Source organism: Lepidothrix coronata, unplaced genomic scaffold, assembly GCF_001604755.1.
Source record: "Lepidothrix coronata isolate B3197 unplaced genomic scaffold, Lepidothrix_coronata-1.0 Scaffold170, whole genome shotgun sequence".
NCBI classification, from domain to species: domain Eukaryota; kingdom Metazoa; phylum Chordata; class Aves; order Passeriformes; family Pipridae; genus Lepidothrix; species Lepidothrix coronata.
In genome coordinates, this window is record NW_016690350.1 from 199,713 (window position 1) to 213,458 (window position 13,746).

The 13,746-nt window shown below is 42.1% G+C and overlaps 1 protein-coding gene across 27 annotated transcripts in view; it reads right to left on the reverse strand.

Moving 5' to 3' along the window:
- FOXP1 (forkhead box P1) overlaps positions 1-13,746 on the reverse strand; it is a 382,197-nt gene that overhangs the window by 23,902 nt on the left and 344,549 nt on the right. For all 27 annotated transcript variants that reach the window (XM_017829858.1, XM_017829853.1, XM_017829855.1 and 24 more), the window contains 2 exons: positions 13,142-13,229; positions 7,185-7,268 (listed from right to left, as the gene is read on the reverse strand). In XM_017829858.1, the coding sequence (XP_017685347.1) occupies positions 7,185-7,268; positions 13,142-13,229 (172 nt within the window). The remainder of the gene's footprint in view (positions 1-7,184; positions 7,269-13,141; positions 13,230-13,746) is intronic.

A 13,746-nucleotide genomic window follows, 5' to 3' on the forward strand; every position in this document is an offset into this window, starting at 1 on the left:
TATCCAAAACAAAGGTAGTGGAAAATAAAGAGCTGTAGCATTACAGAGAAGATACCAACGCAAAAAGCCCATCACTCACAGAAAGGGGGCAATCGAGGGAATATAAATTGTGATTGCTTTTCCCTCCCGATGGTGAGAAGGAGTGAGCTGAGGGAAGCCCTGGACACAAACACCCAGCACAGGCTGGTGCCACAGGGCTGCAATGGTGCCCCAAGGGTGGGAGGTGGTGAGCAGCAGACCTGCAAACATTCACCTTTCTGTGCAGGTGCTTACAAACAACTCGCCTTCCAGTGGGAAATATTTAACACTTTGTGGCAAAGCCACAGAGTGTGAAGCCAGAGAGGGATGATGGTGGTTAAATACAGGTATCAATTTCCCAGAGCCCTATTCTGGTCTGAACCACTACCTGCAGCCTGGAGCTGAGCTCACCTGTTTAAAACCTCATGGTGCCAGGCACTGCCACCACATGCTGCCCAGTCCGCTCATTGACTGGCATGATTTAAGGACACTGATTAGGGACATATAGATAGTAATGTCTCCCTGTTATCCATCTATCCATCTATTACATATGATAAAAGGACCAGTGATGATAATAATAGTGCAACTGACAGGTCTCACCATGAAATTAAATCTACTGTATTTTATCTCAGTTTCTAAATGGACATTTTAACAGTCCAATAACTGCGAGGAAATCTGCATCAATTTTAAGTGCCCTTCTCAGCGCAGGCTCAGCAGCCGGGCCCTCCTGTTGGAAAGATCACTGCTCCTGCTTCATCATTACGGCTCCAACTACTCCATTTCAAAAGAGTCCCCTTCCTTTTTCAGCATGTAAAAACTTAACATTTAATCTGTTTCTACTAGGGAACTGTGAGAAAGGATCCACAAAGGTCAGTGTTCCCTGCTTAAAGAATCTGAATCAAGTTAAATTTCTTTAGGCTTTTCAGCGTAGGTAGCGACGAGGAATAAACACAGAAGAGGACGAGCAAAGGGGGGGGCTTTAACAGGCTTGACAAATGACACTGTGATTCACACCCACTGCTGGGCTGCCACTAATAAGCTACAGAGGAAGCAGCCAATCTCAGCTAATTACCAGATAAAATTGTATTGTAAGGACTCTAATTAGGAGATGCTTATGGAGGTGATCTAATGATTAAACGCTGCATCCAAGTGACCCCACCATCAATGTGCAGTGGTGCAAGATGTCACCGGAATATTTTGTAGAAACAGTAATTTTATTTCAAGGAGGGGAGGCAGTAATATTTGTAATAATGGCTATGAGGTAAACTAATTAAAAGACAGTTCCTAAAGGAAGACTGTGGCTTTGAGCAGCTGTGGCCGTTCCAAAACAAAGTGCCAAATCTCAACAGAGGAGCTGCAGTCAAGTGGAAAATTTCTGCCTGACCTCTGCTCTCGCTATTAATTTGCAGGAAACCTAATGACACATATACATATTCCCACAAAATTGTTCTAATTGCTAATTTGCCAAAGGAGCCCAGTTTCCAAATTAAACATGACTGCAGTCTGTGAGGAAAGAGAGAACAAAAAGCTGGAACGCAGCGAGTCTGCCGCGTTTCACCTCCGACGACCATTTGTGAGCCTGAACCAACAAGTTAATGAAACACGACCTTGTCCATTGCTAGCAAAGTTTTTCCTTTTTCCGTGTTTTATTTGATGACATGCTCCTCTTCCAGCTGGGTTCCCCAAACCCGAGCCAGGGTAAGGGAGGAGAGGGCTGCGCTCCCTCCGCAGCCTTCACTGCTGCTTTCTTTGTTGCATCGATAGCGCCAAGGCTGAAAAATCGGTTGTGAATTAGAGCAGAATAACAAATTATGAATGGTGTTGGTTTTGTTGCCATCTTGAATTATTAATCTGAATGGTAAACTATTAAATCTTAATATTGGCGTCAATTAGAAACGTGGAAACGGCCATGGATGACTGTGCAGGGCAAAGATCAGGGAGGGACTGGGCTGGGAGGGTTTCTTTTCCTGATGGAAACTCGACACGGTTTCTCCCTGTTTGCATTTGCTATTTAAAAACAAGTTACTATGATTAGAAAAGTTGTTCGAGTTGGTATTTTGTACACAGCCTGTTTCCCACATACCGTAATTTTTGGATGAGGTATCGCTGCTGGTAGAGGGAAGGGAGCCCGAGTCACAGAGTGAGAACTTCAACATTCAAGTGCTCTTGCACTGCAGCAAGACACAACGTGGGTGCTCTCTGAGTACACCCTTGCACCAAGGAGTTAAATGTTTTTGTAATGTTTGTACTGGGGATGGGGGGAAGGGAGGATTTCTTCCAGCCTTCAAAGAAAACCCAACCAAAAATAAGAAGGAAAAAAAACAACGGAAAACCCACCAAGGCCCATAACAGTTTCAGGTCCTAAAATTCTGCAAATTCAATCACTGAACCTTGTTGGTTCCTTCATTCAGTTTTGGTTTTTGAGAATATTTCCTCATACTGTTTTGACTTCATCATAAATGCCATAATTGTTTCAGCATTCAATATCCTGCTTAGGATTTTATTCTTAACCTTCCCTTTCAAGAAACAGTCATGTCTTCCTATTAAAGGTGAAAACTGAGTCATTTTCTTTTTTCTTTAGGTATAAACAAGGCAGAGAGGCAACCCTCTCCTTCACCCTGTAAAATAGATTTCCAGTAAGTGGCTCTCCCACCAGGGCTAAGTCTGATTTTTTTTTTTTGTGTAAACATTTTACATGACAATAGTGGCTGCACATAAAAATAGCCCTGAAACTCTTTTAAAAGAAGAAATATATATATATATATATATATATATATGTTTCTAAGTGTCACGGTGGGGCCATACCCACTGCTGCAGGGCAGTGACTCCTCTGTGATGGAAGCTGCTGCTCTGGGCCCAACTGGGGCTGAGGATTTATCTGCACTGAGTTCCTGGAACTGAAATACTCTGGAGCAGAAACTCATTTTCTTAACACCGAGGGCGAGAGAGAAAGTGAATACTCGGCCTAAAACTTAGTTCAATGCTGTGTCTTCCTCTCCCTGTTTCAGCCTGGACACATTAGTGTATTGGATGCAGAGCCTGGCAGGCAGCAATCACTTAGCAGGTGTTGTTATTGGCAGAAATACTAAGGAAACTGAAGCTGAGGAGTGAGACTTAATGAAAACCAGTATATAAAAACAGCTTTTGTTGTGCTTGAGAATCTCTCTTTATTGCTGCGTATCGTTATTTTTTCAAACTATAAAGTACGGCTACAGCAGCTAAAATGCTCAGTCATTACCTCAACAGTTAAAAGACTCTTTTTTTTTTTAATGCTTTGTTATTACAGTTGCTAAAAACAGTATTTCAAAACAATCATAACTGCTATGGTTAAGGGGAAAAAAAGGTACATTAAAGAAGGGATATCTAGCAGTGCATCTTATTTAAAGTGCCAAAGTGTCTTTAAAAGTTTTCTATTTTTAAAAGATGGTTATAACACCTAGTATGAAGAATTACTTGTTGGTTGATGCTTTTTCCTTCTCCCTCCCTTCCTATGAACTTCGACATAAGTTAATCCTCCCAAAAGAAAGCACATTTCCATTTGAACCTATTATGCTGATGGCTAACACCGATGAAAAGAGCATGTCGGGGAAGGTTTCTTAATAGCAAAACCAGGGTGACAATTCTTGAGAAATTGTTGTTCCGGCTTTTGTGTTGTGGTTTTGGTTTTTTTACCTTGAAAAAAATTCACCTCACCGGAACACGTCACAGCATACTCTGTCTCAGACAGCTTTGTTCTCACTAGAGTCAGGCCTTTAGTCCCACCAAAACAACACGTGTAGCACAAAGAGGAACAACTTTGCCTGCCCGGAGTGTTAAGTTGTGAGATTCCTCAATTTTCTTTAAAAGGGCTGCCATTGAGCATTTTCATTATAAAGCTGGGCATCTTTAAAGGTCGTCCTGAGCACTGCCCCAGCTCCTGGAGTGTTCTTCCTCCACACCCCCTCCTCCCTGCCCAGAAGCCCCTTGGGAGCAGCACACCAGGCACGGACAGCGACCTCCCTGCCCAGGTACCCATCTGCCAGGGATGTGGGCCATCTACCATCACACTACATAGGAAGGTGCTTGAATCTCATCAGCTTCAGTAGGTCTAGAGAACTTTAATGAACAGATATCTAGATGGGCTAAAATGCAGGGGCCACTCCACCACCCTTAAGCTCAGTATTACTGTAAGAAGCTAAAGCCACCCAAAGGTGGGTATGAGATGGATGGACATGGCTAAACCAGACAAGCAACCCTTATCCAAAGCTGGGTTGGGTTTTGAACTAATGCACAACCATCAAGAACTTGGCTGTGGTCCAACTGGTCCAACACCACCCACTCAGCTACTGCCCAGAGCCCAAAAGGCAAATAAATATGGTACCACTGGTCAGTGTGGATTACACACGGCATGTGGTTAACACAGACACCCATATAACTTGCCAGTAGCAAAATAGTTTAAAACAAGCATTAAGATCCTTTAAGTAGAATAAAAACATTTCCTCAGTCATGAAAAGGCTGTAATTTTAAATCCCAATTCACTGCTATGTTTGGATTCACAGCCGCCTTTTCCTTTAAAATCACCAAAGCACCGTAATATATTAGTTCTAACATACACCTTGCATTAGTTATGTTGGCAGAAAAAAAATTAATTACTGGATGTAAAGACTACTTTGCACTGCAATAATGGTCATCAGATCTTTTTACCAAAGTCCTATCCCACTGAGTTAAAAGGATGAGGGTCTAACAGAGTCTATGCAATGCCTGTGTATTTTTTTCACTAGGAAAGCACAATTTATGCAAAACACTATACTTCTACATTTTATAATTAATTTTCAAATGCTTCACCTATACATATTTTAATAATTTCTGATTTATCAGATGGTATCTATAATAAATTTTTCTATATTTCAATAAATGAAAAGAAGGCAGTTTCAATCCAACAACAGAGTGCCACACAATATAGGCCTGTCAGGCACCAATTTTTACTTCTAACATGTAAGTTAAAGGATAAGGAATTTATAATGCTGCCTGTGAACGAAACCACTTTTCATACACAAATGTGATCTTTTTTTTTCCAAAGGGTAATACAACAGTACATTTACATAAACTAATCCAAACAATCTATGTATTTGACAATGGCAAACCTCACACAGACTGCCTATTGTTGGTTTACATCTTGGAGTTCTTTATGTTGGCTTGTAACACTGCTCTAGCTGTCAAAGGTTTGACTTGGACTCTAAATAAATGGTTATAGAAGTGCTGTGCAGCGATATTGGACTTCTTTGCAAAAGAAAACCTGCTGTGTATGAATTCAAAAGCTATTAATTTTTCAGTCAAAAATATTCATGCCTATTTCTTTTAATAAAGAAACACTGTGCTGAGCAACTGAGAGATAATGTTGACTAGTGGTACAGAATTTTCAATAGAGCAGTTAAAAATAAATTTAGTAGGAGGTCCCCAACAAAGCTATAATTTTCCAGAATGTAAAACATTTTTAACACTAATCAAGACAGCCCTTTTCCCCCTGCGTTCAAGGTTTTTTTTCCGCTGCTTTTCCCTGTTTATTAGCTGTTAACACTAATCTTCATGGCGACACCGCCTGGTATCTCCGTAGCCTACAAGCCCCGCCAAAGCTTCCTGCCCTCCGTGGCCGCGCATCGGTCATGAGCTGCCTTTGCCAAACCCCGCTCGCCTTCTGACGATTTCCTCCCTTCGGTTTGTAATCCCTCCTCCTGAGGGGCACTGCTGTTATGAAAGGCCTCAAGGCAGAGTGCTTTGAGACTCCCAGATTATTCCGCTGTTTTAATTTTTAATCCAGTAAGAGCTACAGAAACCAAACCTCCTCCCCGTTCTGTTGGGTCTACGCACTTTGCCAACAACGCGTTGAAGTATTTGCATTCAGGCTGAGATGGATGTGAGGAACTAGAAGAATGCTATTTTTATAGACACTGTCAGTAGATTCCACTCTAGAGGGCTGGTGTCCACTGGATCAGGCAATTTTAGACATCTCTACAGCTTAAATGGAAGGGTTTATATGCACCACTCAACTCTCTCCAAAAAGGCAAGGAAATTTCCCGTTGACTTTGACATCTGCTCCAGTGTTGCTGAATAGCCTGCAATTTTCTGTCTAGTAGCCTCCCTATGCACTTCTGCAACCATTTATTTCCAACTACATGGAAACTGAGAAATCCTTTTCTAGTAAAAATGTGTGCGCGAAGTGTTTAATGATTTTATGTTCTCTATCTCTGTAATGTGTTCTGTTTCAGACATTAATTTTGTCTACCAACTGCATCTTGGCAGGCTACCATATTTGCTGGGTTAATAGTCTGACTCCTTTTTATTTCTATCACCATAAATCATATATATATGGGTGTGTGTTTGCTTTATTTATAGAAAAAAAATCAGTCAAAACAGATAAACCAATACTTTGTCATTATGCTGCATCATTGCATATTGATTAAAATTGCTGGTACTAACTATAGATTGTCAACGCTCAATTAATTTTCACACAATGACTCAAAGCAAAATCAAATAAAGCCAGTGTACCTTTAAATCTTACAAATCTTAAAATCAAGAAGCAAAGCACTCTTTCCATTTTGAATAATCATTGGAAGCTCCAAGGAACATTTTCAGCATTAAGAGGTTGGGAGAAAACAACACCAGAAGAAGAGTCATTTCAGTCAAGGAAGGAGATGGGGGGTTTGTGTGGGTTTGAGGGTATCCAGGAGTTTTCTTGGGCTGGAAAGCCATTTACTTCCCCTGCTTCCCCTTTTTCAAAGTGCAATCTGAGGTGGAGAAGGTTTCACTTCTCAGTTTCAACAGTATAAAACCTGATACTGGGTAACTGTGATTATCATCAAAATGTGCAAGGAGAAAGCAAAATAAATATACTAAATATAATTTAATTACAACTCCTTCCTAACACTTCCTAAGATTTCATCCCAGTCAGACTGATGCAAAGTGACTCACAGGCTAGTACATGAGGCCAGAAAAAGGCCCAGTGCATCACCTTTAGAACAAAATTTGACTTTGAAATTCCCTGAAGAGAGAGGGATGACAAAAGTCAACTGCACTTCACATCTCCTCCCCTCACCCGGCTCTGGAGTGGGCCAGACTCCAGTGGGGAACAGGAAAGAGAGGTCTGTTGTGAGAATTGTTTTTTGTTTTCAGCACAAGTTTGTACTTACGGGCTGAGGGGTGGCTTTTGGTTCAGTTGACTTCACATGCAGGTGTGTCATCATGGCTTGCAGGCGCTCTTTATCTTTTGCAAGCTGAAAGGAGAGAGAAAAAAAATACCCTCTGTTACTCGCACAAATAAAACCCAGCCTCTGCTTATTCCTAATTAAACAGCTGGCACCGAGGCATGAGACAGAAGAGTTTTATTGCTGAGTAGTTTGGAAATTGTATATGGCCTATTCGTGAGGTAAAGCTAACGTGTGGTGCTGGGTGTCACTATTTCCCAAAGCAAAATGCATTAGCCCTCGAGTGAGAAGACCTAGACCTGCTGGCACCAAGAGCTTCACTCCAGCCCTGACAGCTAAAAGACAACAGTGAATCATGTTTATTAACCAGCCCCACTCCAGCTCAGGAGGCGCAGCAGAAAGCAAGCAGGGCAGTGGTTCCAGGATGCATTTTCCTCCTTTCAGACCAGAAAACAAGCAGCACAGATGGGCTGTGGCTTTATGTCACCTACAGGCTTTGTGGCACATGCAGCAAGCGCAGACAGTGGTGGTTAAACCACACGAGGCAGCTCTGTGGGGCTCATCAGGCAGCCTCAGCTCCAAAAGCACCTGGATTTTACTCGAGAAGGTGACAGAGCCCTTGGCAGGTCACCCTGGGAAGCCAAGCTAGGACCTCAGCAGGGGCACCCCGAGCGAGTGGCAGGTCCTGCTCTGGGAGTTGCCAGCATCCCTCTGGCATAATCCTGAGGGCAGTGGGGTGGAAAAGGCTGAAAGCAGCAGGAATCACCCCAGAGCACTCATCCCGGGGCACCCAATGCCACAGGACCAATGTTTTTGCCCTTTCTCATCGGTCACTTCAGGCCCAAGAGCTGGGGCAAAGCTCTTGGTCTAGATGTCTCTTGCATTTTATGGTTGAGATCCACACCAGGCCGCAGCTGGAGTCTCGGGATCACTGCAGGCATCCATAGCCAGGTCAGCTTCCCAATGCATTTAAGTGCACTGGACAGATACTAAATTTCATTATTTTTGGAAACAAGGAATTTTCTGAATGTGTGAATATGACTTTTTCCAGCCGCTCTTCAAAAAAACTACAGCGGAAAGATATTAAGAATACTACTAATGAAAATGGAGTGCTATTAATCTGCATGCCCAACACAAAGGTTTCTGCTTCCAACAGGACTTGGATCGGGTTCTTACAAATGACAATTTTTGCAGAGCTGAGTTTTTTCTTTAGACAAGCCAGATTCCTGGTGCCAAAGGGAGAACTGCGCTTGCATTCCAGCAAAACTTTAAACAACCTGCCCACCTTATCATCGTCATCTGTTTGTAGCAGTAAAGTTGGGCTAAGTGTACATAAAAGGAGACTTGGTCATAAATCCCCATTCATAACCTTATGGTCAAGGTTGTCCTGCTCTTCTCAAGGCAAGGGGTTTCTGAGAGTGCCAGAAAGGCATCATGATGGGATAAAACTCAGCACGTGAGTTTCCAAAACAGGAATTAAATAAAGGAAAAAATGGTGTCACCACTGCACGCTCTGGAAATGCAAAAGCAAAAATCACCAGGCTTTTCAAATGGCTGCTCTTGGTCAAAAACCTCAAAGGCAAGAGAGAAAACCTGACACCTACGGCAGATCTCCTGCAATCTCATCCCAGATCTGTGCTGGACCCCTCACAGGAGAGTCGAATGGCAGTGATGGGCTCTTATTGAAGCGCTGCAGAGAAAGTTCTCCCTCTGAGAGTCCTCCAAGGACCTCTCCAGAGGAAGGAGAGGGCTCACCCCTCAGCTGCCATGCTTCACACAAAACAAGTGAAGCCAAGAAATAGTTGTGCTCTCCGTGCAGCTCTGTTGTGCAATCCCTCATTCCTCGCAGTCGCCGGGCACACGGGCTGCTTGGCGGGGTCATCTGTGCATTAAATTTTGGTCCGCAGGCTACTGCAGAAGAACAACATCTCGTAGCCAAAATAAACAAAAGGCAGGCACCTGAGAGCTTCCTGCCAGCCCCGGCACGGAGGCAGGAGGGGACGGCACCCGGGCAGCACAGGGCACACCCTGCCGCGCTTCCTGCACCCCCCTCCCCACCGCCGGGGTCCTTGTTTGTAGTGTTTTCACTCATCGTCTCAGCAATGCTTTTAACGCCGAAACTGGTGGATGGAGGTTATTAAAGATCCTCTCGACATTTCAGGCAGACACACGCTAGCATTTTGTCATAGTCTAGGAATTCAAACACTCACCCAGTTAGGCAGGAGTTTAAATTATGAAAAATAGAGGTCTCTCGGTTTCAAAGCACTGAAGAGAAGTTAAAAAATCTGAAGAATTTCTTTAAACTGTTTTTCCCTTAGGTCAGGAAGCAGTAGTGATATAAAACTAGAGTGTCACTAGTAGCCTCTCTGGTCAGTGGGGCCATACTAAAGAAGCCACGAGGGGTTGCCTGGCCACTGGTGGGAGCAAATTCTCACTGGTGGCACCCACCGGAGCGCAGATGGTCCAGAAACGGGGATTATTAGTCAACAAGCAGGAAAATGCTCTCGGTCTACTGATAGTGTTGTTCGGCAAGGACAGTTCTGACATGGATGTAAGGATCTGCTCTGTACAGGGTGTATGAGGAAAATAATACAGTCCCATCTGAAGCGTCTTTCTTTTTTCCTGTATCCATTTGGAAAGCTCTGCACGGTGGGAGTTCTCAGATGGCCACCCAGTTCTCCATGATAAGCCTGGTTTTGTGAGGTTTCCCTCACCTCTGGGGGTACAAGCATGATGCAGGTGCCCAACTGTGGTTCAACAGAAAACACATCCAGAGCAAGGTAATAAGCTTTGTGAGCTTGGACGCCAAGACACAGACCTTGTCCTGGAGAGGTTAAATCCTAAAACTACACCAGTAGGAAAGCTAGGAGAGGAAAGCACAGAAAGCACAGGCCAGAATGGGCTCAAGGCAACAGGGTGATCAAGGAACCAGAGAAAAGGCATTAGAGACTTAGATGATGGAGAAATTGCACAGGAGGAAAACCAGATGGAAAATAATGGCAAGAAGCAGAAATGGGAAAATGAGCATGAGGGCATTCAACAGGAGCACAGCAACATCAAAAGGGGAGAGCACTTCAGCAGCAGAATTTTGGACAGACCAAAGACAAAGGAGAAGGAAGCCACTCATGGGCGATGCAAGAGGCAGCCAAGACACAGCCCTCCCATTCCACACCTAGTTAGGCTGTGCACTATAAAGGTTTAGGATCCACTTGCCAAGAGCGTCAATGGATGCTGTAAGAAAGCAGGCCCAAGCAGTGTTTTCACTGCAATGAAAATGGCCAGCTTCTTAATTTTGTCCCATTGCAAGATATTTCTCTAAACTTATCATAGCCTTGTTGCTATCCTGAAATGTTTTTCCACTCAAAGGTGGTGCTGCAAAATGGATGTTCTATTCCAGCTAAGAACTAGTTAGGGATAGGAATATGTTCCTGTGTTTGTGTTTTACCCAGCAGCCCAATTCTCACTATTTATAATGGCAACAAATGATCATGTCAAGATGATTTAAACAAAGTGAAATATGAGAAGATCTCTACCTTGTCTGTGATTTTTAAAGTATGCTTGTGATGGAAATGCTGAGACCCAACTTCAAGATTTTTGCAAAGGGCATTTGCAATCAAACACAAAATAGATCTGACCTGTTTCTTTCCAAAATTTTGATTCAAAATTACTTTCTTTAAAAGATATTACACTTAACTCTGTCTGTAACACTGATAAAACTATTGTGCATAAAATAAATAAGAGCATAAAGAAAAAAAGTAAAGGTTTGGACTTGGGTCCATCACACTCAAACCCTGAAGTGTGCCTGTCAGGTGGAATGAATTTGTTTTGATGGGGCTGTACATGCATGAAATGGTGTGATATGTAGATCCTGCCATGGTCCTGGAGTCTGAACAGTAGGTGATACTTCACAGCTCCACTGTAAGGCACAGCTGCTCACCAGTGCTGAGCACTGTGGGTCACTGGGAGAGGCTATGGCTCCCTTTTGTATCTAACTCACACAACTCAGCCTCCACAGGGCTCGGGGAGCATCATCGTCTTTGTGATGCTCCACTATGTGAGGTCTTCGGACCATGTCACTGAACACCTCACTGTTGGGCCAGACTTTTGGTTTTATTATGGTTCTGTGCAAAAACAGGTTACAGCCACACAAACTAGGTACTGGAGGACAAACCCTTGAATGTATTTAGGCAGGGTATTTTTAAACTATCACAGGACTGGTACATGGGATGAAAGGAGAAGGGAAACAGGGAAGTTACAGGTACATTTCAGAAGTAGGACCACCCTCTTCCTCCACCTGTCCTTGCTGGCCAATACATAGATGGTCTCTGTTATCATCATCCCCTTCTAAATTAGGTCTCCAGCTCATTCTACCTACTGCTCTCAGATTGTCAAAAACAAATCCAGAACTTTTTGGCACTCTTACCCCTTTGAAATTATGGTCTCGTCTTGGGGACCTTATGCTGCCTTCCCTTGCATTGACTCCAAGCTCAGAGGCATTCCCAGCACCAAATGGGTGTGAAGCTGTAACTCTTAGTCATTTACAGCAACTAGCAGAATGCACTGCTGATAAACCTTCCAGAAGTATTGTCAAGGGCTTATGGAGGGGTGGTAACCAAATATCACTGTCCTGTGCAACTGTTAACACAGGGCATCCACCTGTAGTTCCAGGCACAGCCATTCTCAGTGGCTGTGGGAGAGAAGGATTAATGCTTTTCAAGCTGTTACTGAAGAATCTAGATTTACCTTCAGCCTCAATATTACTGCACCTTGGTGAAAGATTATCTCATATCTCAGTTTACCAGGAAGACTGTAGATTTTTATTTTTTTTTCCTAATTCCCGAGAAACTTGATAAAATAACAGACCATTTCTCGTAACATTTTCTGCAAGACTCTGATATTTTATGACTGGTAGTTTGATTTTTATAAAACTTGTATTAAAATAGTTTATATTGCTTCAGCTAATACTGAAAGAGTGTCATGACCAGCATGTTCCTTAAAGTAAAATTTAGGAAATATCTATGAAAGAAAAAGGGTAATTTGTAAGATAAGAAGATAAAAGGCATTTTTTTAAAAATGCTTATCTTGAAAAGTAACAACAAGAAGTTTAAGTGTGGTTTTGCTGATTTTTCTCTCCAACTATTTGAAGCTATAAATGACTTAACTCAGTAAAATTCCAAATGTAATTATCTTCTGTACTTAGCCCAAGGCTTTCCATATATCTCTACACTGCTGTCTTGCATACAAAATAGGTTTTTCAATAGCTGGTAACTATATAATGTACAACATTGTTTTAATTTCCCCTTCTTTGCTAACCTCTTGCCTACACACAGACACACTGTCACAGCTGCCCAGCCAGAGCAGCGAGGTGCAGGGAGACAGAAAAGACTCGGAAGCGTTTGAAAGGCAGTTACACGAACAGCTCATACCTTTGCATCGCAATCAATATATTCCAATTTACCCCCTTTTGGCAGTTTGAACAAAACTTATTTGCTACAAATGGCAAAAAATAATAGTAGTAATAATAATAATAATATAACAACATGGAGAGTATTAGTATATGAGAGACCACCAAACAAGCCAAGTCATGCAGCGTTTTGAAATAAACATCAACCATTTCCCCTGGGTAGCAACAACTCCAAGTGAAGGGGACCATATTCTGCTCACCCCCCTCCACCCCCCCAGGTGGGATAAAGAGCATTAGACACATACTGATGGGATTCCAATCAGTCAGCCTGTTTAAGTTTCCTATTTCTTTGCAAGTTACGGTTTAGAAAAGAGGAAATGAAGCTGCAGTTTCTTTTGACGGTTTTTAGAAGTACTACAGAAGGTTTTGAAAGCTGGTTTTCCATCAGAGGGGGAAAAGCAGAACTCATTTTTTTTATTGCTGTCGAGAATTGGATTTGATTAATACTGAGGTAATATTAAAATAAATTTTATTTTACCTGTAGCTCTAACTGCTGTACAACCTGCATTTGTACTCTACATTGGGCTGTACTTCTATCATCCAGCGCATGCTCACTGTTGAGATGTCTGTAACAATACACAGAAAATCATTAAGTGAAATGGATAAACAAAAAGGAAAAAGTAGTTACCAGGATGAATAGGCAATCTGAATGTTATCCAGCAAGTCTTCATCGATACTGAGATTTTTAAGATAATTTTTCAATTTTTTTTCTCTGTTCTGCTTTGGTTTGTGTATCTTCCCATCACTCATCTCTCATTATATTATATTCACAATTTTTCAGAAAAAGGCTCATTTATGTATAAGAGAAATTTTGCAGAACAGTTGTTTTTTCCTCCTTTAGGCAAATGAAAACAACATTAAGAATTATAGTAAAATAATTTCATAAATAATTTCATATTACTTTACTATAAGATGCTGGATATATCTAAATGGACACATGCAATACGTGAATAATTAAATCCCACAGAACCCTCATGTTTATGTGATTAAAAATAAAAGACATGATTGCGTAAAGAACAAAAAAACCACATAAAATTTTGTGTAAGTATGTGCAAAATATGTACCAATAAAAGAGAGAAAAAT